Source organism: Dermochelys coriacea, chromosome 8 (assembly GCF_009764565.3).
Source record: "Dermochelys coriacea isolate rDerCor1 chromosome 8, rDerCor1.pri.v4, whole genome shotgun sequence".
NCBI classification, from domain to species: domain Eukaryota; kingdom Metazoa; phylum Chordata; order Testudines; family Dermochelyidae; genus Dermochelys; species Dermochelys coriacea.
The window spans coordinates 50,689,792-50,717,523 of NC_050075.1; the positions used below are offsets into that span (position 1 = coordinate 50,689,792).

The following is a 27,732-nucleotide window of genomic DNA, read 5'->3' on the forward strand; positions in this document are numbered from 1 at the left end:
GAAGACTGGCTTCCAAGACCCTCATCTGTCAACTCCCTTGCCTGTGATACCCCCTGCTATAGTGTTACTACGGCCCAGCTCAGGAAGATCTGAATAGCACACTGGGAGTCTTGCTGCTACCAATTAAGCCACATAGCAAAACAAGCTTACTTGGTTGGGTGAGGTCAAGGACTGGAATAGGAGCGGGTGCTGCAAATCATGATATATGGGTATTGGCAGAGCTGGAGGATTCAGTGCAGTTAGAGCAAGGGGTGAAGGTCAGGACAGAGACCCCCTAAGTGCAAATGCACTACATGGATCTAACCCTACCCCTCACCCCTGCATACATACCACCCCCCAATTTTTTTCCTGGAAATCTTTTGTTTTAGCTAAAAAAAAAAAATCTCTCAAATCAGTCCTCCTCAATTTTCAGTTTTTTGTCAAAAACTGAGAGAATTCCACTCAAAAAATTGAAAAAATACCATTAAATTTGTAGAAAATACCAATTTTAACAGTTCTAACCAGCACTTCTCCCAAGCTGCCTCTGTGTTCTACAGCCTCTCGGCTTTCATTTAAAAATGATGGTCTGTAGCTGTTATGATTGCAACACATACCTTGACAACATGAACCCAGTGCAAATATCTGCCTGAGTTTGCACACAGCATGAAACAATAGCACTGAGGGGGGAACTGCCTCATTCGACTCTGTGGTTGTTAACTCAGATGCCAGGCATGGTCATGAACATATGCACTGTGGCCTCTCAGATGGTAGAAGCTTATTTTTTGGGTAGAGTTTGGAGAAGTACCTCTACTTCTCCCCACTCTCCGCCATTCAACCCCTAAGGGGCATGGAACATGTCTTAAGGTATAGGCTGCATCCAGTATAATGTGGCCCAAAACCTGATTGAGCCATTTGGGTGCTACTGTGATACATAAGAAGAACCATACTGACCTTGGCTGGCTCCTGTACTGGCTATCTGGGTGACCAGTCGTGCCTAACTTCATTCCTGACCCAGCTCTCACTGAGTCATGGAAAGACACCAGTTGACTACAGTGAAAGCTCTAGGTTAAGCCCTAGTTATTGGAACCAATTAAAAAGCCATTGGTCCTTGTATTCTATGCTCTTGATCCTCAGAGGGGCTTATTGTAATGAGGTTTGAGATCCCTTTTCCAGTGAGCGACTCTGCAAACCCATTTGCTTCTTTCCTTCCCCTCAGGTGATCCCATTTGCTGCTGACTGTGAACAAGATGAGTGCACCTGCCGGGACCCAGCAGCCGAAGAGAATCAGTAATGATACCACGAGCGGCTTCTGTGGGCAAGGCGAGCAACAGAGGAATAAATGTGAAACAACTGGGGCCAGTGGGAGAGTAAAAGGCGGCTTGTGAGAGGAAAGAGGAGAGTTGGGAGGAGGAGATGGGAAGGGGTCAGAATCAAAATAAGGACGATTTCTGCATGAAATTGGGCACAGGCACCCAGCATTCTGAGGCATCGTGTGAAAGGAGGGATGTGCATGATGAGGAGAGGTGGGGAAACAAGTGAGAAGACGGTGGATTGAGAGCGGGAAGACAAATCTGCTCAACACATAGTTACACCTCCTACCCTTCTATCACCCCCTTTCAGAACCAAAAGCGAGATCCAGGATCTGAGCCAAAGCCCAGTGAACTCAGCAAGGAGGAGTCTTTCCATTGACTTCAGACAGCTTTGGATCAGGCCCTAGAGCCAACAGATGAGAAGCTGCCATGGATACTTTGTTACTGTATCAATGGTTTGCCACCTACGAGTGTCTGTGTTTGCTCTGAATTTCCTCACTACTTACTTCCTCTACTGTATAGGCTTCATTTAGCAAGGTTGAGGCAGTTGTGATCTCTCTGCAAATATTTAAACATAATTTATATATATATATATATATATTAAAAATATACATTATATTTTTTTTGCTGTTTATTAAGCTGAGAAAGAATATCCTTTGTAACACCCATGCTGCTGTGAAGTACAACTATTGGAAAAAGTGGTTGGAGGTTGGAAAAGAAGTGAATTTCCCATAATTTGCTGGGAGGGAGAGGGAAACAGAGCAACACCAAGCAGGGCCTTTAATTCTTTAATTCTAATAACAGATGCCTTGCCAGTAACCCAAAATTCGGGGCAAATGCTAAGAAGTATTGAGCACCTACAAATCCCAGGGACTTAAATGGGATTTGAAGGTGCTCAGCTTCATTCAGAATTTGGCCCTAAGACAGTATTTGAGATATGGTTATCCTTCAGAATATATGACCCTACTCTTGAATAGCTCTACCAAACACTACAGCTTACTATAGTGTTACTACATGATGGTTACTCTTGAATACTCTAGTGCTATCACTCGAAAATACTTCACTATGGCCTATTACTCCAGAATTTTCTAGGGTGGTTCATTATGCCAGAATACTTTAGTATGTTCCAGTGTTCTAGAATACTCTCATATGGTCCATTACTCCAGAATTTTCTAGTATGGCTTGTTACTCCAGAATACTCTACTAAGGGCCATTATTCTAGAATACTCTCGAATGAGCTGTCTCAGACTGTGTTATCATCCTAGTCACTGCTTTGTTCACATTGTCTTTCTCCCCCTTCAGCTGTTGGTGACCTGGGTTGGAAAGGAAAGTGTAAGAGCCAGACAACCAAGAACATCCCATTCATAAAGATAAGGTCCGTTCTCCTTAAAACCTCCTCTCTGGTCGTGGGATCTCCATGATCCAAACATGGTTTTGGCAGCTTCTCAGAGGACACTTGGGAGATGCTGCATTAGCTTAAACCACTTCCCAGGAGAATTTTTGTGTCTTTTTTCCTTTTTTTTTTCTCTTGGGGTTCATTTTTGTGATCTTCATTGCCCTTAGCTTATACCATAAAATATCAAGAGATCTCTTAGACTGAACGCTCCTTCTGTAGGTCACCAGTGAAAAAATTCACATGAGTTTTTAGCGAAGTATGATCCCAACCAACAACGTTTGGATCCAGAACCAGACTTCCCAGAAGTTCATATAAGTGGGTTGGAATCAGCTCATTGGAGACAGATGCCAGACTTGGGACTTAGAGCCAGCTGTGAATTGCCCCCAGTGTTTGAGCTTTTTCAGATCTGGGGTTTCGATGAGCCCCCTTTTAATTAATTTGGAATCACTTTACAGAGGGAGGGAGGCAGGTAATTGAAGAGAAATGGAAAAGAGGGGTTGAGGGGAGGAGAGAAAGGGGATAGAAAGATGGGGAAAGAGGAGTAGGGAGAGAAAATGTGACTGTCTCAGGGTGTGTCTGCTGTTGGGTTAGGGCTGAGGAAAGATCCAACCAGAGTTTTTCCTTTGACAGTGGAAGATTGGAGGACTGGAGCAAGCTGTGAAGCCAGTCTTGACCAGGCCCATTTCAATGTGGAAACGTTCCTCTCCTCCAGCTGAGGAGCATGTGGAGGGAGAGTGACTCAGTAGGGAGACCAGGGAATTTCAAAGGCCAACATGCAGTTTCTGTGATTTTGGCTCTTGCTGGTCTGTTTGTCAGGCCTGTCAAAAGGGGACCTTAAGGGTAACCTCCCCACCCCGCTCTACTGTGTGGGACCCTACATCAAGTCCCATATCTTGGTCTCTCTCCCTTCCCTGAGTTGGGAGGGGAAGAATACATGTGCAGCTCCAGGGGATAGGTGAAAGGCGAGTTAATGTGTCACTTCACTCAACAGTAGGGCTTCTCAAAACGTTTCTGTTGAAACTGCTTATTTGATGAAAAATTGAGGTTTTAACTAAGCAGAATATTTCACAAAAAGGGTCTGCTTTCTGCAGAAAATTTTGACTGAACACCTGAAAACCAAAAAGTTTTTGATTTGGAAATCTTGTTATGGTGCCTCATGCTCCCATTCTTCTCCATGGCCAGGCCCCCAGCTGGACTACATATCCCATGATGCACTGTGGTGAGGGACTCTTCAGATATACCACAGTGGCTTAGCAAGAGGGCAGATTGTAGTGCATCATAGGAGAAGGAGTTTAGAACATAAGAATGGCCATACTGGGTCAGACCAATATCTATCTAGCCCAGTATCCTATCTTCCGACAGTGGCCAATGCCAGATGCTTCAGAGGGAATGAACAGAACAGGACAATTATTGAGTGATCCATCCCCTGCTGTCCAGTCCCAGCTTCTAGCAGTCAGAGGCTTAGGGCACTCACAGCATAGGATTGCATCCCTGACCATCTTGGCTTATAGTCATTGGTGGACCTATCTTCCATGAACTTATCTAGTTCTTTTTTGAACCCTCTTATACTATTGGCTTTCACAACATCCCCTGGCAACGAGTTCCATAGGTTGACTGGGCTTTGTGTGAAGAAGTACTTCTTTTTGTTTGTTTTAAACATGCTTCCTATTTATTTCATTGGGTAACCACTGGTTCTTGTGTTATGTGAAGGGGTAAATAACACTTCCTTATTCATTTTCTCCATACCATTCACGATTTTATAGACCTCTATCATATCCCCCCCTTAGCCGTCTCTTTTCCAAGCTGAACAGCTCTTGACTTTTTAATCTGTCCTCATATCAAAGCTGTTCCATCCCCCTAAGGACAGTATATCCACTGGATCACCCTTGTCAACGATTGTTGACACCCCCACCCCACCACAACCAAAGAATTCTAATATACTGGTGGGGCATTATTTCCTTTTACAAAAGCCATGTTGACTCTTCCCCAAAAATCATGTTCGTCTGTGTCTGATAATTCTGTTCTTTGCTATAGTTTCAACCAATTTGCTTAGTACTGAAGTTAGACTTACTGGCCTGGAATTGCCAGGTTCGCCTCTGGAGCCATTTTTAAAAATTGGCGTCACATTAACTATGCTCCAGTCATCTGGTAGAGAAACTGATTTAAATGATAGGTTATATATCATAGTTAGCAGTTCTGCAATTTCATATTTGAGCTCCTTCAGAACTCTTGGTGAATACCATCTGATCCTAATGACTTATTACTGTTTAATTTATTAGTTTGTTCCAAAACCTCCTCTACTGACACCTCAATCTGGGACAGATCCTTAGATTTGTCACCTAAAAAGAATGGCTCAGGTGTGGGAATCCCCCTCACATCCTCTGCTGTGAAGACCAGGAACTGAGCCCATAGAAGAGTGTGGGGACATGAGGCCCCTGAACTACAACTCCCATGAGGCACCACAATGGTATTTCTGAATCATCATTTTTCTGGTTTTTAGCCAACAATTTTAGATTTTTGAATTTTTGCTGGAAAGTTGAAATTTTGCAAGGAAAGAATTTTTTTCCAAGCAGCCCTACTCAACACCCATATAAGGAACTGTGCTGATGGGCCCATCCAGTCTTCTAGATGTCTGATGCCTTCAGAATAAGGGGAAGGGGCTAAAAAGTGGGGAATCCTCTGATAAGAAGCTTCCTCTTTGACAACTGCTCAGGGTCAAGTCCCCTCTTCAAAACAAGCTGCAAGAGGAGCGAGAGGGAGATGCAGCCCTGGTGTAAGTGAGCAGAACTCCACTGATGTCAATGGAATGACTGCTTCTCGCACAAGGCTGAGTCTGGCCCAGAATGAAAACCCAAATTCTTGAAGGTTGTGCAGGACATGCACCAGAAGGGTGCATTCTGTACCCTTCTGGTCTGATGGCAGAGCGCCATATGAGGCTGCTTGCATGTTTCCTCAGCGTTCAAGCTGCCACGTCCCTTTGGTTCATGCGTTGTGATTATGCAAGGCCCCAATTCTAGCAGGAAACGCTGCAGTGAGACCAGAAACCAAGTTCAGATCCTTGCCACAGGGGCAGTGACATGCTAACAAAGGGGTCATTGCAGCTAGACTGCTGTAGGCCCAGTTACCGTGGCACAATTCCACTTGCTTCAGCAGCATTTGCCCTGGTGTCACAGAGCAGAGTTTAGCATGGTGTTGTTTTTTTTGAATCAGCAGTAATCTATAGTGATGAATGAATTTTGACATCACGGGTTTGACATCCCCAGAGAAGGGGATACCTATCATAACCTCTTTGTTCTGTGGCATTGAGCTGGGAATCTCTTGGGAACAGACTCTGCTGTGAGATTTTCAGGACAGCAAAACCTTGGTTAACTGAACTCACCAGAGGTCAGAAACGTCCCCCAGGTTTGAAGCTGCTAAGAAGCATTCAGGACCTAGTGCTGCCCAAACAGAGACATAGCTGAGCAGCTGGAGTGGCCCTGTGTGCAGGCTGGGTACTGCAGAAATGCTGCTCAGGCTCAGGGTGTGTGGAGTAAGGGTGACACTCGGTGGGGAGATGAGAGAATTTCAAATATCTGCATCCTACCGCCTCTGCCCTTCCCAGCCTGACTTCAATAGGAGCTGCAGGTGCCTCTGAAAACCAGGCCACCAGTGGAGGTGGGGAATTTTAGGCTCTCAGGTTTGAAAAGCTTTGCCTTATGGACTAGCTCCAGGCCCCATTGCTGATGGGAGTGTTTGTCAGATGCATGCTGTGGGCAGATGCTAACATGTTACACAGTAGGCACAGAGAAGAGTATTCTGGCAAAAGGGGATGCCAGGGAGTGGGAAAGCTGTGCAGAATACCGGGGTGAGAGCAGCTGAGAACAGATCTGATGGGAATTCCAATAGAGAGTTTGCTTCTCGTGAATCAATAGCTTTTATGTAACAAGAATCTCATTCTTCTGTAGAAACACTGAGCGTTTTGTTGCTTTAGGGTTTCACTCACAACTGAGACTGCTGCTATTTTTGTTTTTTGTATTTGATAATTATTTTTTATAAAAATCTATGGAAATAAATAATCTTCTCATCTTCTGCCTCTTCCTCCTTCTCATCACTGCATGTAATCTGAAGACTCAACATTGCCAGCTAGGAATGGGGTACTCAGCCTGATTCTGCAGGGACACACCTCTCTATGTGTACTCTAAGAGGTGGCTTAGAACCAAACTCCTGGCTCTGTGTTGTGTATGATGGTGGTGGTGGTTTTAATTTCTTATGCCATGGAGCAGAGATGGGCTCAAGCCACAAAATCTGGACCAAGAGCCAGGGTTCGACTCTCTTCCCAGGCTCCAGGGGTTTAGTTTGGCTGAGTATAAAGAAGATCCCAGAGAGATTTCTCAGAAGGCCATTGTGTTTGGTTGCTGTCTTGTCTGTCCCTGTCATAGCATTGCTTATAAGTCAGTATCCACAGTGGCACCTGTCTGGCCACCCTTGTATGAGTGGTTTGGGCATCATCATCCACCTTATAGATCCTGGACCTGATTCTTCTTTCACATATGCTGGTGTAAATCAGGAGTAGCGCCACTGAAGTCAATGAAATTACAAACTGGTATGAAATCAGAAGAAAATTGGCTGTCTTAGCTCACTTTAATAGCAAAAGGCAGCGAATGCACATCAATATATCCTGAATGATCCCATGTCTCTCTATAATTCTTTTCTTAATTAGGACTATTATTTAAAAACACCGCCTCTCACTCCTTTATTCCAGAAACAATAGAAGATCATTCAGAGGTTCCAGTGAATGATTCAAAATTTGCTTTCTAAAAAGTACAGATGGCCCAATCCAAACCTTTCCACCGTTCTAGCATGGGGCAGGTTCCAGGTCCAGGATTTTGTCTCAGACCCGTCCCTGCCAAAAGGAGGTATGACAAGGTTCAGACAGTGGAGCGAGCTTGACGAGCATTCAGTTTGCTCCATCATCTGAGCATTTTTGACTAATCTATCATAAAGGTGGGGAGAAAGGACCATGATCTTGAACTGTGACTATTTTCAATTATTGCTGTGGTCAGCACTTGGGTTGTTTATAGATTCATAGATACTAAGGTCAGAAGGGACCATTCTGATCATCTAGTCCGACCTCCTGCACAGCGCAGGCCACAGAATCTCACCCACCCACTCCTATGAAAAACCTCACCCATGTCTGAGCTATTGAAGTCCTTAAATCATGGTTCAAAGACTTCAAGGAGCAGAGAAGCCTCCCTCAAGTCAACCATGCCCCATGCTACAGAGGAAGGCGAAAAACCTCCAGGGCCTCTCCAATCTGCCCTGGAGGAAAATTCCTTCCCGACCCCAAATATGGCAATCAGCTAAACCCTGAGCATATGGGCAAGATTCACCAGCCAGATACCCAGGAAAGAATTTTCTATAGTAACTCAGATCCCATGCATCTAATATCCCATCTCAGGGGATTTGGCCTATTTACCCTGAATATTTAAAGATCAATTACTTACCAAAATCCCATTATCCCATCATACCATCTCCTCCATAAACTTATCGAGTAGAATCTTAAAGCCAGATAGATCTTTTGCCCCCACTGCTTCCCTTGGAAGGCTATTCCAAAACTTCACTCCTCTGATGGTTAAAAACCTTCGTCTGATTTCAAGTCTAAACTTCCTGGTGGGCAGTTTATACCCATTTGTTCTTGTGTCCACATTGGTGCTGAGCTGAAATAATTCCTCTCCCTCTCCTGTATTTATCCCTCTGATATATTTATAGAGAGCAATCATATCTCCCCTCAACCTTCTTTTAGTTAGGCTAAACAAGCCAAGCTCTTTAAGTCTCCTTTCATAAGACAAGTTTTCCATTCCTCAGATAATCCTAGTAGCCCTTCTCTGTACCTGCTCCAGTTTGAATTCATCCTTTTTAAACATGGGAGACCAGAACTGCACACAGTATTCTAGGTGAGGTCTCACCAGTGCCTTGTATAACAGTACTAAAACCTCCTTATCCCTACTGGAAATGCCTCTCCTGATGCATCCCAAAACCGCATTAGCTTTTTTCACAGCCATATCACATTGGCAGCTCATAGTCATCCTATGATCAACCAATACTCCAAGGTCCTTCTCCTCTTCCGTTACTTCTAATTGATGCGTCCCCAACTTATAGCTAAAATTCTTGTTATTAATCCCTAAATGCATAACCTTACACTTCTCACTATTAAATTTCATCCTATTACTATTACTCCAGTTTACAAGGTAATCCAGATCCTCCTGTATAATATCCCGATCCTTCTCCGAATTGGCAATACCTCCCAGCTTTGTATCATCTGCAAACTTTATTAGCACACTCCCACTTTTTGTGCCAAGGTCAGTAATAAAAAGATTAAATAAGATTGGTCCCAAAACCGATCCCTGAGGAACTCCACTGGTAACCTCCCTCCAACCTGACAGTTCGCCTTTCAGTAGGACCCGTTGCAGTCTCCCCTTTAACATCCTTGGAAGAGAATACATCTGAATCCAGATATGCTGGAACCAAAGACATATTAGAGTTGCCCAGAGACACTAATTTAGAGATGAGTTTGGATGAGCTGCAAAAACCATCTATCTTACGTTTCCATTTAGCCCTGAACCTCTTTTCCACTGACTAGAGCTATGGAGGGGCAGTGCATGCTGTTCACAGAGCTAGATAAGTGTTCCTCAAAGCCAACTGAGCCTTAAAGATCTTGCAGCACTTTTATGCACTGCATTTTATCACATCCTCAAAACAGAGGTTTTCCTTAGCTATAGGAAAGTGGTGTTAGAGATCATCAGTACTATCTGTCTTTCTAAATAGTGATGATCCATATTTAGATCATAGCTGCACCCCCAGGCACACTATTAGTTAAGTAATTGCTGATTTTTTGCCTCTCTGAAAATAGTGCTTATCTTAATGGGGAGAGCTCCTCAGCTGCTCTATATTGATATACCTCTCTTTGAGTCAATGGAGCTACATTGACGATCTGGCCCAGGTTTTATAACTAGGATTCTCCTTTGACTGGGGAAATAAATAATCACTATTAACTTCTTGTCTAATAATGGCAGCTTCACATAGATGAGCACAGAAATCTAGTATAGCTTCTTCTCCTCTTGTAGGCTGTTCCTAGAGTCCATTCTTTGTAATATGTGAAGAGGTGGTGTTGGCCCTTTGGTAATTAATTGGCCTCTGAAATGGTCACATGTTCATAATGGCCTTGGGTTTGATACTCATATAAACTGGACTCTTGATCTGTGCCTGCAGTATCCATCTTTAATTGCATTTCATTTTGTCACCAGGGGGATTCTAGGAACTAGCTGAGAGTGCTGGCAAACATATGGCAGATACCACTACACAGCTACTAATGCCACAGGAAACTTCTGTCCTGCTGTTCATTGGTATGGAAAAAATGAGTAAAATTGTTGGCCGAGTGGGGTGTGCATTATAAAAACACTATTGTCACAACCAGGACTAACTGGTCCCATTGGCCTTTCTTACGCCGATGAATTTTGCCTAAAATCCCCCACCGTGGCTACCTCAAATTCAACTGCCCCAGTGCTAGCTATGATGAGCGCACTAGTGTGGACGAGACAGCCACAGTATTTGAAGACCCATGTCATGTAGATCTGTGATGGGCAGAGGTAAACAACATGGTGCAGAATGGTACCCTGCAAAGCTTTTTACAGTTTGTTTGCTTCTGCAGTTTAGGAGACTAATTGTCTATGAAGACTCCTGCTGGATCTATTTTTGTCTGAAATCTTGTTTTTAAGTTTTTTGGGGTTTTTTTAAGAATTAAAAATAGTGGCTCTTCTCCTCCTCCTACCTCAGGGAAGAAAATGAGTGCAAGCAACTAAGCTCTTCCCTTTGCTGACATCACTGCTATCTGCATACCAAACAGATGCAAATAGCATTCCCCTCTCTTTATTTATATAAGCTGCTCTGCTACCATTGCCCTGGTTATAGCTGCTACACTTTTTTGGTTACAGCGGTTCCACTGTCTTGATTAAAGCTGCTACAATGCTGCCTCCCAGCACAGAGAGCAGAGGAGGGGGGGAATCTCACTGACTAGCAGGAGCTCAGATCACATCTCATGGATTAACATGGCCTGGGGTTTGTGTTGTTACTATTTAACAGGACAGGACATTACACCAACTATAAAGACCAAAAGGGTGTGTCCAAAAGATACATTTTCTGTAGAGGTAAAAGAGAAAAGAAAAATTTGTTCCTTTAAAGTTATTAGGAGGACTTAAAAACATAACTGCTGATCATATGAAGGCAGGCTGAAGATTTCCAAGCAGCTTTTCAGGTTACCTTTCAAACCCTGGAGTTCACTGCCACTCCATCTTATATTGCTGCCACGGCTGGGGCTAAACTGATGATGGGAAATTTTAGTATAATAGCCCTAGCCTATACACAGCTTTTGTGGGCAGTCTGAGCAGGGAGGCCAAGGAGCGATTGGGCCCTTGATTGACTGAGGCCATCCATCCAAAAGTGTGGCTGAGCAGAGGACTTCAGCCTTCAGATCACCTGGCAGCCCAGGGCACAAGCCTTTGGTCAATCTAGCATGTCACTATCACTACGAGTAACTCAAAAAACATAACAGCTGTGCAGCTCAGCTGGGATTGCAGCTCTGTTCAAAATGCCCATCAGTACTAGCACTGTATGACCAAGTTAATCTAACATTCTTGTGTTGCTACAGTACAGAGCAACACAAAAAACTTCCCATCACTTGAATTGCAACATGCCCTGATTTGTAACCAAAATGAAAGATCAACAGCTGACCAGTATTCTTCATGACTATAATAAAATAAAAGTTCTTGTAGCTTTGGCAGAGCTAACCAGAAAATGGGGCAAAAATTCATGGGAATTTTTTTTTTTTAATTCCCAGAAAAAATTTGAAATTCAAAATATTCTGACCAGCTCTGTTCCTCAGGCTGTGCTGATTGGTTTTACATTTTGGCTCAGCCACACTGCCGTCTTTGAGCCGACTGGGGGAATGGATACCTGTGATGGGAGGGGTGAGATGGGCCATAACCACAAAAGCAGGATCTGGATTCAGATCCATATTTTCCCAAAGTATGCTGTCCAGTCTAATTTTAAAAGTCCCAAAGCAATAAGTCTGCCACCACCTCCCTTAGCCATTCAGGCCACAGCTGAATACATCGCCTTATCTGGGTGGCTCACCCTGAGATACAGCCTAAATTCTGGGGTTTGGTTTGGGACGGTCTCTTAATTTTTGCTGCAAAGAAAATCCTGGATGTCAGAGAGTGATGGGAGAGTGGGGTAAGTTGTTTCTCCTTGGGCCTTAGTCCTACCAAGATCAAACTGGTATTTCTAAGAAATAGGCTGCACCTCAACCACAGATTATTGAGCTGGCTGCAGGAACCACGGGGCAAAATCCTATGGCCTAGGCTAGGAAGGAAGTCAGACTGCATGAGTACAGTAGTTCCTTCTGGCCTGTGAATCTGGGACTCTACATCCCTTGGGCGTTTGGGGTGGAGGTTACTCCCTACACTGGCTGAAAAAAGCAGAAGTAGGGGCAGAGACTTTAGTGGGTAGGGCTCCCGTCTCCCCAGCAAGGACTGAAAGATTATTTCTGGAACAAAGGGCACCTTGCTTGGTCCCAGGGCCCACAGAGTCACAGTGAATGGGGTTTCAGTTTGTACTTCTGTATTTTGAAATGTGCATTTGGTGTTTTGCTGATATTCCTAGCTCCCTGTTGTCAGCTCAGTCCTGTTCCACCACTACTTGTCTTTAGCCATGCCGGTTCCACACGGGAATGCTGTATGCAGAACTGCAACGGTGGGGACTGTATATTCACCATATCAGAAGGGGGAGGGAGAGAGAGACAGGTGCTTATTTCCTGCATGTCTGCCCTGGACTCACAAAGGCCTCTCTGGCTGATTTGTGCTTTCCATGCCAAGTAAGCACCACCCATTTACATGAAAGAATAGATCTGGAATTGGAATGCCACGAAGACCATGCACAATGCTGTTCAGCTCTGTAGGCAAGTGTATTATGGAAGCATCCAGAGCACATGTGTACGCGTGGATGAAGGGCTGACCTACTGCACCTGAAACCAAGCCTGCTGCCCGCAGTGCGCTCCACCCACTGACAATCCTAGCTCCTGTGAAACCGCCACCCACGCTTGTCAGTTCGAACCCCATGGAAACAGCATGGCTGGGGACACCAATACAGGAACTGATCTCCTGAGCTGAGAAACCGCTAAAGCCAGTTATTTTGTAAGAGTGTAATATGTTAATAAAACCCCCCACAAAAAGTGAAAGGTCTGCCTGCTGGGGTTCTTCTTCAGCCCAAACTCAGCATTAGTCCCCTTGTCTCCCCTAGGATCGCTCTCTCTTGCACTCCCATTTCCAGTGTCTTATGGGACTAGACCCAGGGCCCTAACACGTTATGTGCACACTTCTGTGCGCTGTAGGCTTCACCCTTTATTTCTCATGCAGCCCTGTCACAGACTTGCGGGGAAGAGGGGCCCTTTAAGGAGACTCACATACAGCTTGCTGTGACAATCAGGTACCCTCCCAGCTGTTCCTAATGGGTTGGGAGGGGTGTCAGGTGGCCTGGGGAAATGCTTGGACCCACCTGAGGTAGTGAGTGGGTTTGCACAAAGGCTGAGAGTGCTCATCTGTGGAAAGGCCCTGCTGCAGCATGCTTTTGTTCTGGGACTGTCCCCGATAAGTGCAAGCAGTAGGGGTAAGAGACTCCTCGAACAGGCTGAGCCCTAAGCATCTGACCTTGGGGCAGGCTGGAGTTGAGGATCCAGTGGAGTGGGAGGCACTCCAGGGCTAGCCTGGGGAGGCAATGCTGTGAAGCATAGGAGAGCAGTCTGCTGAGCCCCAGGAGGGTGGAGAGTCTGTGGCGCAGCAAGCGCTGAAAGGAGCTGTGGGAAAGGCCTAGGACCAAGCTAAGGTAGGCAGTGGTAGCTAGAGCTTGCTGATGTCTAGTGGGGCCCTGGACTGGAACCTAGAGGAGAAGGAGGGTCTGGGTTCCCCTACTGGCCACTGAGGAGGGTGGTGTGAACCCCCCCCCGAGACAAGGGGTAAGACGGGGGAAGCCCTGAGATTGGGGGGGCGGGGTAATGATCCCTGGGCCTGGTGCCAGAAGGCTGGAGACCTGGTGGAAGGCTGTTGCACTATTGCTTTCTGGCCCCCTGGAAAGGTGGGGGATGACTATAAGTGACCTGGCCAGAGCATTGCAGCACTGGAGTGACTGTTGGTAGGAGGCACTAGATGGGCAGAGCCTGCCATGCCATGCCCAGCCATGAGGAGTTGCACCAGTAGCAAGGCCACGCCCCTACAGCCCCTAAGCTCAAAGGGCTGCACTGCCCAGTTATTGAGCAGCTACAGCACTGCTTGGCAAGGCGTGAGATCTGCCCAGTGCATGCCAGTCCGTCCTCTGGGTCACACTCTCTCCCTGCCTTCCCTAACTGCTGCTGCTCCCTGTACACACCACCCATAGGGTTGCCTCTCTGAAAGGCTCTCCCAGTCAGTGCCCAAGGCCTCTGGGCCGACAGGTTAATGCAATCCCCATTTTGCTCCTCGGTCACAAAATATCCATCAGCCCCTTACTCACAGCACCTCTATGTGACCCAGGGCCATGTCCTGCTCCATAGCAGCTGGAATAGAGCTATTCCCCTTCTCACAGCTCAGAGCCAATTTAAATGGCTCCCCTGTCAACCTGCTGTAGTTTATTGAAATGCTAAGAAGGTGCTAGTCCTTATGCTCTAGGCACCCTTGACCTAACTGAAAAATACACCCTCATTGTATTGTTGTCAATGGGTGATAGGCACCCAACTACTCTTGAGGCTCTGGACCTTAAGGCCTAGCTCTGCTCTTGCTTGGATGTAAGGCCCTGATTCAGCCAGGCAATAATTAAGCACAGAGGCAACTTGAACCATGATTAGTCCCTTGAAGGCAGCCTATGCTACTTGACTTCGATGCTTGCAGGCTTAAAAGCCTGGCTGATCTGGACTCGGAATGAGTGAGACCTCTATTGAAATCAATAGAATCCAGTGTGTCTAAATGGAATCCCTACTAGGGTGGTTTTTGTTAGGGGGCCTTATCCAAATGACAGTCTAATGCATTGTTATTACTGTGTCTGCTTGGTGCATTCAAATCTGCCAGTGCTGTCAATCATTTGCCCTTGGTTGTCACTGCTCAGCATTGCTGCTAGTGGTCTCTCCTGGAACAGCACTGGGCTGAACTGGGCCTTTGCAGGGCATCGCTGCCTGACAAAAGGTGCAGGCATGGGCTCCTTTCTCAGGGAATGAGGCCCAAGGGTGTTTGCCTGAATGAGGGGGCAGAGTCCATGCTGCTTCTATGGAGAGGCACCATGTGGAAGGCGCAGTCCAAGAGCCAAGCCCCTGGAGTCTGGGCTGCTGGAGGGGCCAAAACAACCTTTGGTGTAAGCCCTGAAGGCCGCGCTAATTGATGACAGTGCCCCCATAGCTGCTTGTTTGATTTAGCTGTAGTCTGTACTCTCTATAGGGCTGAACGCATTGGTGACTACTCCTTCCAACCCAGCCTACACCACATGTACCACATGGGGGGAGGGATAGCTCAGTGGTTTGAACATTGGCCTGCTAAACCCAGAGTTGTGAGTTCAATCCTTGAGGGGCCATTTAGGGAACTGGGCCAAAAATTGGGGATTGGCCCTGCTTTGAGCAGGGGGTTGGACTAGATGACCTCCTGAGGTCCCTTCCAAGCCTGATATTCTATGTGGCAGCCTAGGATGGCTTTTATTGGCCCTATTCTGGTGTTGCTCTGAGGGATTCTCCTAGAGCTCGTCATGGCTCTTTATAGCCCCTGCATTGTAGCATATAGGGGCTCGGGTGGGGCCCCCATGAATTGCAGGATTGGGCCCCCCAGATGGGCGGGGAGAGCTAGGGAGAAGGAGTAAAATGACGCACTGAGAAGATACCGGGCGATGAGCGAGAGTCTGTTATATGGGCCTGGACCTCCTGTTCAAGTCAATGGCACCAACAGCACAGGCTGGGCCTGGGAGCCGTGTGCAAGCCCAGATGAGGATAAGGTGGCTGACCAGGCCACGCCTTGGATTCCATTTACCGTCCTAGGAGCCGTATATGCAAATTCATCCCTTTGGCTCTGCAGCTATTTCCCAGACTCCCCTTGCCCACCCCAACACTCCCCACTGCGAGTGTGGGGGAGGGCACAGCCTTAGTTAGGCCCCGCTGCTTCCTTTCAGTCCCTTCTAATCCTGCCGGGTACCCGCCGTTCCTCTAGCCCGCTCCAAGCAAGCCCTAGATGGGCCGGGCAGCCTGCAAGCATTTCAGCTGCCATGCTGCCGTGGAGGCACATAGTTAAGGCCCAGGACAGGTCTATTCCCTGCATGTTTCCACAGGTTCCCTTGGTGACACAATGGCCTTTCTATACACAATACATAAAGCCATTTCCCCCCCGGGGATCTTCCTCATTTTGTCTACATGAAGATGAGACATGGGGGGCTGGTTCCATTTTACAATGGGCAGAATAATCTGACACAATGATGGAGTGAAAGGAGGCGGTTGGCTGGAGGGCTGGTGCGCCTCTGAACCAGGAGAGGCCCTCTGGCTATGTGAGGGATGGGGCTGGCTCTGGTTGTGGACCCCCTTGGCTGTGAATGACTGTTGAACTTCCCTTCCTCTGGACGGCTACAGCCAAGCAGGGGCTATGGGCCCAGAGGGGAAGGCTGGTCCCTCTTTGGCACACAGGCCTAAGCTTGTCAAGGACACCGTTGATTGGAGTTGCCGCAACTTCTGAGGGTCTCTGCTGAGCCACCTCAAGGGCTGAGCATCCACCCTCTGCAAATCAGGCTCCTTAGAGGAGTTTCAAGTTGGGACGCCAAAATCACTGGGAACTTTCATGATGTAGGTCATTGCTCCTTGTTAGCAATAAGCAGTGGGGCCCTTGGTGGGGTTTTTCCTATCTCTGGCGGTCAGGGGCACTGAGTGAAATGAGACTGGGGGAAGGAAGGGGGTCATAGTTCCATTATTCCTCTGTCACACTTGGTTAGCACCAAAAGGGTGCTAGGCACTTTGCTAGGCCGAGGGCCCGTTCCATAGTTATTGACCACGCTGGGCTATGGGTAGGGTGACCAGATGTCCCGATTTTATAGGGACAGTCCCAATATTTGAGGCTCTTTTTATTTGGGCTCCTATTACCCCCCCCATCCCAATTTTTCACACTTGCTATCTAGTCACACTAGCTATGGGTGGTGGTGAGGAACATTGGGAGGTACCAGCCCAGCTGCTAGTGCATGCGGCTGCAGTCAGTTGTCCTCTTCCCCAGAGCAAATGGGATTGCTCTGCATGGCCTCCCTGCGCGGTCAGGCCTTGGACTGGGGCACCACTCCACCCTAGCTAAAGCCAAGAGAGGCTTAGTTGTGCCAGGCACAGCCCTAAGCCACAAACTCCAAATACTGACCAAGACAATCTTTCCGTGGACAACACAGCTGTGCTTCCTGGCTTTCCCCTTCCTAGTCTCCCCCCACTCCCCACTTTCTTCTGCATGTGGGACACATTTTGTTCAGTGCCTGTTTTTCCCCTCAGACTCATTTTGAAATGCATTTCACTCTGTTTTCCCCCTCTTAAATCCTTCTGTCCCACGGTGACTGGCCCTTTACAGGGAGCTGGGTTCCTCACCGGCAGTACAATTTACCTTCCCTCTGGAGGGCCCGAGGAATGTCATGGGACAGGCAGGTCACATGGGGGAATAGATAGGAGAAGCCCATGGAGAGCCAGAAATGAAAGTTGGGGGAAGGCTATTGCTTGACAGGGAGCAGAAGGGCAGTGGGTGCATCCTGCACAAAGACTTTCCTGGCTCCCAGGGACAGGGCCTGGATTCGGGTGAGAGAGACCCAGTTTCAACTAAGCAGGCTGGAGCGCAGGAAACAAGGTGGCTGGTGGAAGAGCCACAGGCAGGTTTTCCTTTTGAAAGGTATATGAACAAACCAGCCCCTAAGAAGGAGTGTTGCTATTGGGCATGTGAAGAGTCCAAGAGGGGACACTGAGGTGGGAGTGAGCATGAGCCTAGATTGGACAGTTAGCCCTCTCTGCAAGGTTTCACCTTCAGTGTTTCTCCTCTCTCCTTTCTTTCCTTCAGTGCGAGATCCCCTCCCTGCTTTACGGGGGCCAGCCTTATGGAAAACAGAGTCCTGGGTGAACTTGTATTTTGACACCCGCCTCCCCCCCCCCCCCCATCACCCTGGTCTCCACAGGCTCCCTTGACTTCCCATCACCTCTGGGCCCCACTGCCTCCACAAGCATTTAATTTGTATTGACAGAGATGCCAGAGCTCAGCCCTGGCACAAATGAAGCACTGGCAGGGCAGCCTGATACCAGCGGGTGCTGGCCGGGTACCCAGCTCTGAAGGCAATGCCACTGCCAGCAGCAACACAAAGTAAGAGTGGCAATACACCCTATACCATGCCACTCTGACTTCTGCACTGCTGCTGTGGCTCATGGTGCCTGATGCTCGGCATGTGGCTCAAGGCAGGCTTCGTGCTGTCACAGGGCCATGCATTTAAAGAGTAGCCCATACCTAACAGTGCTACTACTGTAGTTAACCTGCATATCCTGAAGAGTCTGCTACACTTGTCCTTTGGCTGACTTTTCCATCACATGCCCCCAAAAGCATTGCTCTTTTGAAGGTGGGGGGAAGGGAGGGAGAAGATAGATGCGATGACCTCCTGAGGTCACTTCTGCCCTTCCAGTTCTATGCTTGTAAGGTATCTAGAACTGGTGGTATGGGCCCACTGTGTGTAAACCTTGCCAAGTGTGGCCCATAGCGGAATAGCATATGCATGTGCAATCCAGTGCCAGCTGCTGGCCCCGCACCCACCATTTCAAGCACACTGACGATCTCTGCTCCCATATGTAGTTATATGGGCCACCTCTCCCCATGTCTTATTGTGTAACATCCCCATGGCGGCAACAGTAATCCCTTATGTGGAACATTAACACAAGGAAGGTATTTTATTTTAATGCAACTGAGTACCTGGAATAAAAGGTGGGACAGCGCCATGAGGTATGATCCTGTGATCACTGCAGTTAATGGGCAACTAGACCCCATTTTTAGGCTCCACTGGGATTCACTGAACTCGCATCAAATCCTGCAAGTGCCTAACTTGGTGCCTATGTTTTTAGAGTAAAAAGTCCCTTGGCGCCAATGTTTCTGCCTCAGAGCATGTGTGCTGCCACCTCATTCTTGGCATTTGAATGCCTGTCTCCTCTCCAGCCACCTGTTAAGCCCAGACCAATTCTCAAACCAGGAGGGAGAGAGGCAGCCAAACAGCTACCGGGCATGTGGGGCCCAAGCCAGTAAATGCGCTCAGAGACTGCCTACTAGAGCAGCTCCCATTCAAACTCTGGCTGGTGGCTGTAGGGCTCCTGCCCACTGCATCACTTTTAGCCTAATGCTATCCCAGCTGGGACACAGCAGATCCAGGTCCACTTCTCCCCTCTGCTTAATGGAGGACAGAGATTTGAACAGGAGTCTCCGGCTGATACATAATGAAAGAGTGATTAGAGGAGGGGGACGGGACCCTGTATCTCCCACCACCCAAGTGGGTACTTAAACCACCAGGCTACAGAGTCATTTTCCTTCGGGCCTGATGACTCCACGTATTTATCCAAAGGAGCACATCACCAAGAAAGCTGGGGGGAGCTCCACATCACAATACCCTATTGCCCATTGGTTAGAGCCCTCTCCTGAGCAGTAGGATTTGAGCAGGGGGCTCCCCTCTCCCTGTGAGGCAGAAGGGTGCATTGAACCTGGGTCTCCCATGTCTCTGTGCTAAGCCTGGGGCTACAGGTTATAAGGTTGGTGGTACCACTACATCCCACTCCTGCCACCATCTTGTGTGGGGTGAGGCAGGTGCCTAACTCATTCTTGCAAGAAACCTTAGATGCCTAAGCCACCTGGAGTCCAGGTGATGGGTTCCTGGTTGTTGCTCACTAGTAGAGACGGGTTCCTCCCTGCAGCCGACCAAACTCCATGAGAGGAGCAGGGTTTAGGACACAGCCCATTTGTTGGTGTCTTCCTTTGGCTACTTTAGGCAGCTCCCCACTTTGCGTGCTGGTTTCTGGGGATTGTATTCTAAGGCACCTACCTCTCCCCATTTGTTTTATAGGGAACTAGGCCCTGAATGCCAGCTTTGGGGATCACAGTGTTGTTATTTTTTTTTCCAGGCACCTGAAAGTTAGGCATTGCAAGTCTCAGGATCTGGTGCCTGAGGCCCTTGGTGTATCCTGGCCCACATGGTTAACACCTTTGTGGTCTAGGTTCACTAGTATGGACTGTGGGATCAGTAGCGTTGGATACTTCCAGGGGAAGAAAACCGTCTTCAGACCTTTAAGGAAGGCTAGGTCAGAAGCAATATTGCTTGATCACTTGGTCAAAAGCAGGAGAACTTTGGGGTGTGACCCTACAACAGCAATGCAAGGAGGCAAGCTAGACCCAGGAAGTGTTACATAGGGCTGTTGTAACTATGCTTAACGGTCTGCGATGCAAGGATTTAAATGACTTTCCATGATGTGTGTAATAAATAGGATACATTTCCTTGTTTTTATAAACCTGACAGAGTCACCAATGCTAGTTTAGTTTTCCAGGATGGGAAATCACACACCCTCCAGAAACATTTGCACTTGTACCACATGCCCAGGGCCAAATTCACAGCTGATGCAAATTGGCAGTGATGTTGACAGAGCTCTAGTGATTTACACCATCTGAGAGTCTAGCGACCAATTCTTTACCCACACACATACTGTTCCTTTTTCATGTCATGCCAGGAATTCAACTACTGCAGGGCAAATGCATAGCTAATATCTGTGTGCGCTGCAGTGACTTTGCCTTGATGGGAGCTATTGGTCTTGCTTTGTTTACTGAGTGGATAAGGAGTTGCTTAATCTGGTGGACAGCTGGGCTCATGGCAACTTGTGTGAGGCAGGAATGGATTTCAAAGGCAAGGAAGTTACAGTCTGAACACTTCATCTAGTGCCAGAAGTGACATCAATGGGACCAAAACTATAAATAAACATTCCAATTTGCCAAACCCACAACTTACTAACAGCTCTGTTTAATAGTCACTTAAATTTTAATCTGGATTTTTACACAGTATTACAATTATTTTTTTAAAACCTTTTTTTAAATAATACTGTAATTCCTTATGGTTTTGCCATGTCTCCCCACCCCTCATCCCACTTTCAATCTACAGTAGTAAAACATCACAGAGTTCTAATAGATCAAGAAACAATAATTGTAGTAATTAAAAAAAGGAAAACCCACAAAAAACAGCCCAACCATCTTCATGTTAAATAACTGCACAACAAGTAAAAGATATTAATGCTATTACAGTAGTACAGCTACAGCCAAGAAAATAACTCAGAGGTTCGGCTCAAGTGAATCATCCGCCATTAATGCAGGATGAAAAGAAGGGAGGGGGAGACTGTGGCCACAGACATATAAAAGCATTCATTTGGTTGGCAGCGTGGTCAATGCCGTCTTTTTAGGGTTAATACTTTGTTAATGTCATTTTCCGCACATCTATCATAGCCGTTGACTAAACCCAGTTGCAATTAAGAATTTCCCCCATAAGCAAATGTGGTATGTGACCCAAATTCACAAAGGTATTTAGGCACCTAATGCCCAGTGATTTCAAGGGGAGTTAAGCAACTAAGTACTTTTTGTGAATCTGGAACCTGGAACTTTGGGGCCAGACTTCCAGGTGGTGTACATCAATGGCCCAGAAGCCAATGGTCTTCATGGAAATCAATAAGTGATTTGATCAGCAGGTCACGTGCAATTGCAATGCAGCTGGGCTGCACTGCCGATACTTGTGTTTGGTGCCAGGACCCTATAATACATAGCCAGGTCTGGTTTAAAATGTTCCATGGCTTAAAGCATCTGTTGAACTGTTAATTCAGGATTAACTGCCATAAAGTTCAACCAGGTTCATGATCCCACCAAGGAAACCAGACCCCATAAGAATAAAGAAACTGGCATAAAACCTGTGCCTTAGGGGACCTCCACAAAAGACAGCACTGAGCGGCAGTCTGTCCTCCTCCTCTAGCTGCTCCTCGTGTTCTCACTTGTGCAAGGTGGGGAAGAGGGGGACTTGTCATTGGGTTCCAAGATCTTCTCACCTTATCCTGCACCAGCAAGAGGTGCTGTTGCATCCCTTGATGCACCTCACCTGGAAGGGCACTGCATGGAAATGGTGCTAGGGAAATGACGACTGTAAGTAGGTAACACTCCTACTTCTGTTCAGCACCACAGGCAGGCAGCAGAGTCTAGTGGGTAGGGCCCTGGACTGGGAGCGGGGCTCTAGAGAGAACTGGGTTCTAGATGTGGCTCTGCCACTGTCCTCCTGTGTGTGCTGTTGGGCAAGTCTATGCCCCTCTCACCCTTTGTCTACTTAGATTGTAAGCACCAGCTCTGCATGTGTTCATCACCCAGCAAAATGGGGACTCCGGCTCAGTTGGAGCATCCAGGTGTTAGAGTAATATCAATAAATGTTCCTCATGTGGCCTTTTGGGGTGCTCCTGTCATTCAAATAACTAAAACAGCAGCAGGTACTCATGCTGTCCCAACACCTGAAAGGTGGGCTTACAGTGGTGTCGCAGGGTGGTATGTCATGCTCAGCAAGCAACAATCTCCTGTGAGGTCAACCATAAAGGTCTGCTAGAAACCCCAACACCTTAGTCCTTTTAAAAAGGGAACTAGCCAAAGAGCTGGAGTGTACAGGGGACACAGTATCAAAGAGAATCCTATTCTGGCCATGACCTGGACTGGATAACCAATTAAGGTGTTGCCATGTATAATCACTGTGATAAGACAGTGGCTTCTTGGGAAGGGGGGGCTCTGTGATGCAAGTAGTTCAAAATGCGAAGAGCAGAAGCAATCTGGAAATGGCTGAGAAGCCCAGACACAAGTCACGGGTGGGACAAATCAGTTACCTTGGCAGGTGTGAGCGCCCAGTGTCTGGCAGATGCAGGGGTTTCTTGGCAGACTCCCACTCTCTAAGCTGACCAACCCTGCCTCCTACACTGTGCACCTGGGAAGTGATAAAAGGGGGAGGAGGCTGCTATAGAGAGGAAAAGTCTCTCTCTCATAAAAATGCCACGTATGCAGTACTGCTGGGTGAGCAACAAACTCACTTCTGGGCCAAAGACATACGTGTTCAAGAGTCCTTCAGAGAAGATATCAAGCTAACATCTCTTTTGCCCATCCCCCGGGGGCTGCCCATGTGAAATCCAAAACTGTCCTGGCATTTGCTGAAAAGAGTAAGATAAACCCAGGAGTCTTGGCCAAGATTCCACCTCACTGAACCCAGCTTAAATATCCAGGGCTGTGTATGAATTATAGCCGAGTGTACCAATGAGTGCTTCAAGGTTAGCTTCCTGGCAGCTAGCTTATCCTTGCTTTGTAAAGTGGCTTGAGAGGGATGCATTGGCCCTGAGGGGCAGGGAGACAAATAACTAAGCATAAGTGCGATACGGGCCAAGGTTAGTTTAAGTGTTTTTATAACACCTGGGACTCTGCAAGTGGAGATGATTTTACAAGAGAAATCAGCCCTCAGGTCTGGAGCATAAACCACCTTGGAGCTGCTAAAATCTCTCTCCCGTTTCCCCAGCTGGGCAAGAGCATCATGCAAGGCATTTAAAGCACCAGTGAGTGTCTACTGCTGGGGGCAGAAGGGTACAAGACCTTTATGACAGAGATCATGAAAAGTGCAATCTGGCATCCGTATGGATTCCATTGCTTTGTTGCATATAGCAGACTTTCTTTTGCATGAAGCCACTCGTTGGCTGCATTTAGTACCTAATAGTTACTCTTCCAGGTAATGGTCTAACTATGGTACTGGGTGCTCTTCTCGACTCACCAGTCTAAGTCAGCTCTCCTGAGGTCAAGTTTGTCCACACAGCTGGCAATACGTTATAATGCTACTGTCATGCCAGAGGGAGTTTTATCTTGCATCTGCCTGTCTGTAAAAGGTCAGAAGAGCTGACATATCTAATGTGCAAAATTCTCCGGGCATGGTGGTTGCTGATATGCAAATACTGTTAGGTAACGCTGTGGGTAGAGCTCTTTAACTCCACACTAGATACAAAACAAACAGATTTGTGTCCTTGGCACTTAGTGGGAGAAAAGAAGGGTGGCAGGAAAGCATAAAGTGTTCAGATGGCTTCTGCCAGCACTAAAATATTAAAAGGAGATTCTACTTTGAGAGCTGCTATAAATATTCTATCATAGGGCCCCCATGTTCATCTCACAGTTGTTCCAAATCAAAAGTTCTCAGCTGGCAAGGTCAAAGAATGTTTCTCTACCTGCCACCTCTGTAGCCTCATTCCAGGACTGGGAAGTCTTTCTCCCTCTCCCATCATCACTGGTAATAAAGATGCTGTCTGCCATTGAACTGGAATTACCCCATCTCCCCTAGTGCTAATGAGAGTTTAAAACAGCAAAGCTGTGACTCTAAGTAAAGGTGAAGATCTTTGCTGCCATGGTATGAATTCTTGTACAAACACAGGATTCATGTCAGTCCCCTCAGGGGTTAGCCCCTTTTGTCACAGATGCCTTCTTTTCCTTTTCCCTGGAAGTGCTCCATCCCCGATTTGCCCCAAGGCCACGCCCCCACTCCACCCCTTACCCCCAAGGCCCCACCTGCACTCTGCCTCTTCCTAACCCCCCACCACTCTCCACCCTCATCCAAGCCCCTTCCCGAGCTGCCCCCCCATCAGCTGTTGAGCAGGGGTAGGGAACAGCTGTGGCTGGTGGGTGCTGAACACCCACAGAGTCAGCACCTATGCCTCATGCTGCAGTAACCTCAACGAGCTGTGGCAAGAAAGAGCAATCAAACAAGGGAAGATCAGCCCTATTCTGGGGGTGTGGTGGGAAGCGCTCTTAAAAGAGCCAGATTCATCCCAGGTGCTCTACTGAAGTCACTTTTCAAATGCTTTATCTTTCATGAAAGAATAAGCCAGAGATCAGTTTTTAGAAGGGATTTCCCAAGGGTTAGACTGCATCTCTTCAGTAGGTAGCTGTCTGCTCCTAGGTGTGTGTTCTTGGCTCCTCCCCCCCACCCCGCAATGCATTCCACACTCGGGTGGAGTTTCACTTTAAGCGGAGTGGAGAGGGATCTGAAGATAAAGAGACGACCCCAGCTGCAAAGTGAAAACAATCCCACAGTTCCTCTCACCCCACATCCTACTGGTCACGCTGGGTGGCACCTTTGAAGCTGATACTGTGCCATGGGCTGAGGTTTGGTACCAGGGTAAATGCTCCCCAAGTATCTACATTTTAGCCAGAGCTCTGCCCAAACACATCACTGCTTAGTAGCTGTTATCGTGGCAAAAAAGGGCACAAATGCAGTCCAGGGAAAAGTACACTGCTACTGCCCTGTTAACCTCAGTGACCACCCCCACATGACATTTGGGGCTGACTACAGACTGGAAGGACCTTGCAGGATCCCAGCACAGAGCCAAGATCAGGGACTCTGGAAAATGAGCAAGGAATGAAGGGGGAGGGTGCTACAAGCCCTCCCTATCCTCAGATGGTTTGAAGATTATTACTGCTGCAGTCCAGAGCTTGTCCTTTACAACTGCAGCACTTTTTTTGTTATCAGATCTAATCTCAGAGCTGGATCCTTATGGGAAAGAGCAAAATTGGATGCTTATGCCCTCTTTCTGCTTTCCCAGACCTGATGTTATTTGAGAGGCTGGGTCTATTAATTCTAAAGAGGAGATTCCTCTCCCTGCCTGGCTTCTGTTGTTCTGATTTTGTTCTCTTTGGAAACTGAGGTTCATGCTGCATGGGGAATGTGGGTGGGAGTCATGGGCTGGAACCTTTAAAAAAGTGTATCTTTCATTCTGGAATATGTGTTCACTACACAGTCCAAGGAACCTCTTGGTAAAATGAGCAAAACAAACAAAAACTGGGTCTCACAAGACCTCCAACTAGAAAGGCTATTGGCTGTGTTGAAGAGTCTAATACCAGGTTTCCCTCCCTGGTTTAAGTTTTGTCTTGGGAGATTTCAGTGACCTCCTGCAGATCCATTTATAAAACTCCCACAAATGCTCTTTTCTCCCACTTGCCTCTTAGGGGCCTGAGAGTGGTTCCTCAACCCCTCAGTTGTCTTTGTCTCCATAGTCATTATAGAGGACGCTTAGCGCTTGCTCTTCACATGTCTTCTTGAGGTCCCGGCTCAGCTCTGACCAGTTTAGTCCGTACGGCTTGATCTCGCTGTAGCGGCAGGCGAGATACCTAAGTGACGTGCGCTGAAGGCTGATCTTGGGCTCCTGAAGGAGACTGTTGCACCAGCTGCTGAGGTCCCCAAGCTGGGAGAGAATGAGGCCAGCCTTCCTGCAGATGGGGCAGAGGAGAAGCCAGAGACGTGGTGGGACAAGAGGTAAGAGGGGGGTGGGAAAGGGAGAGAAGGTGTAAAAAGAGAGACGCAAGGAAGGTTAAACAGACCATGAAAAGGCCCAGGAGAATGAGGATAACAGTCCTGTGGCAGATAAAGTCACTTGGTCACCCTTAATCTCCATGCCACCTGAATGCAATGTCTCCCTGCCGAAGGGGGCAGCACGGACCAGCCTCAATACTGAGGATGAAAAGCGAAGCTGGCACCAACTCCCCACCCAGCCACCATGCTTCTGTCCCCATCTCAGCCCCCTAGGTCACTCGCATCTTTTCTTTCTCTGAGGGTGGGGGCTAAACTCATTTAGGACTAGAGGCCCACCCTGCTCAAACAAGGGAGGGGCCCCAGAGCCCAGAAAACAACTGAGTTTGTAGGACAACACATGGTAAGCCAGGAGTGGAGATCAAAAGTTTAGACAGAGGGCTCTGGATGGGGACACTGAGCAGAGAACACAGGACAGCACCCACTGCTCCACAAAGAAGTACAAGGAGCTGCAGTCACCACCCAAAAGGAGGAAAAGTGCAGCCAGAACCGAGGCAGGAGGCTGTGGAGGAACCAGAAGAGAAGCTGCAACCTGGTGCACTGCAGGTAGGTATGCGCCAGGATCTCCCACTCGCCATGGAGAGGGCAGTGAACCAGGCCAGCCAGCCGTCTCCATTCCAGAGCTGCCAACTACTATCCCTAGCAGGCTAAGAGCAAGGTGGAATCAAGGCTGGCCCACCGTGGTGCTCTCCCTTGCAAGGTTGCAGAACGTCCCACCACTCGCTCCTTGCAGGCTTCAAATTGTTGCTGCTGACATGGGTGGTTTTGAGGCAGCTACCTTGAGGTACCAGGCTGCAGAAGCCTGCTCCCAATCCACGACAGGCCCAGACTAGCAAGGTGATGCCTCCTGGGAGGCAATGAGCACTTGGCTAGCAATGCAAGAGCTCAGCACTCCTCAGCAGGCTGAGCACCATACAGCATGAGGCCCGGAGTCACTAAGGCCCAGATCCAAAGCCTACAGAAGCTGAGAGACTCCCCGTAACTTCAGTGGGCTTTGGGTCAGGCACTAACACCCGCTGTTGGTCTGTTGGGAGGCAACCTGTCCCTCTGTGCTGGCTCTTCTCTAGAGCAGGTGGTTGGCTAACTGCACTCTGCGCGCCTTCACGGAGCAGGAGGGAATGGCCACGGTTCTAGCCTCAAACCTCTTGCTTACAAACCAGAAGTGACACAAGCGCATTCTGACAAAGCATGCCCAGGAACAGCATAGCAGGCTGGAAGGTGCCAACTCCCGACAGCTCACCCAAGAGTCCAAGTGGCCTGGGTTTGAATCCAGGACACCCAAGGAGTACCAGAGAGAAGTCAAATGAACACTCTGCTGGCTAAATGACGTCATCTGCAAATGATTTCTCCTGTCCCCACCAGCCTGCATGCTTCACCAAGAGGTCCGGCTTCTGAGCTCTGTCACCACCAGAGACCTCGGCAGCTGTCTCAGCATTTCTTTCCAACAGCACGAGCTGCAAACGCTTCATCAGAAATTGTGTCATTTCATGTCAAATGCTCAAACATTTCCAAGGAATGGCCTGCATTGTCGCCCTCTTCTCTTTGAAATCAAACCAACCAAAAGGTTCAGTGGATTCAGTGCTG

The 27,732-nt window shown here is 47.8% G+C and overlaps 2 protein-coding genes across 6 annotated transcripts in view; one reads left to right on the top strand and one right to left on the bottom strand.

Moving 5' to 3' along the window:
- Positions 1-1,842, top strand: part of PAPPA2 (pappalysin 2) — a 173,316-nt gene extending 171,474 nt beyond the window's left edge. The window contains exon 24 of the mRNA XM_038413484.2: positions 1,196-1,842. Coding sequence (XP_038269412.2) covers positions 1,196-1,270 — 75 coding nt within the window. The 3' untranslated portion in view covers positions 1,271-1,842. The remainder of the gene's footprint in view (positions 1-1,195) is intronic.
- An 18,905-nt stretch (positions 1,843-20,747) lies between these two features.
- The window catches only part of ASTN1 (astrotactin 1), a 193,926-nt gene continuing 186,941 nt past the window's right edge, over positions 20,748-27,732 (bottom strand). For all 5 annotated transcript variants that reach the window (XM_038414175.2, XM_038414178.2, XM_038414177.2 and 2 more), the window contains exon 23: positions 20,748-26,048. In XM_038414175.2, coding sequence (XP_038270103.1) covers positions 25,814-26,048 — 235 coding nt within the window. In that variant the 3' untranslated portion in view covers positions 20,748-25,813. The remainder of the gene's footprint in view (positions 26,049-27,732) is intronic.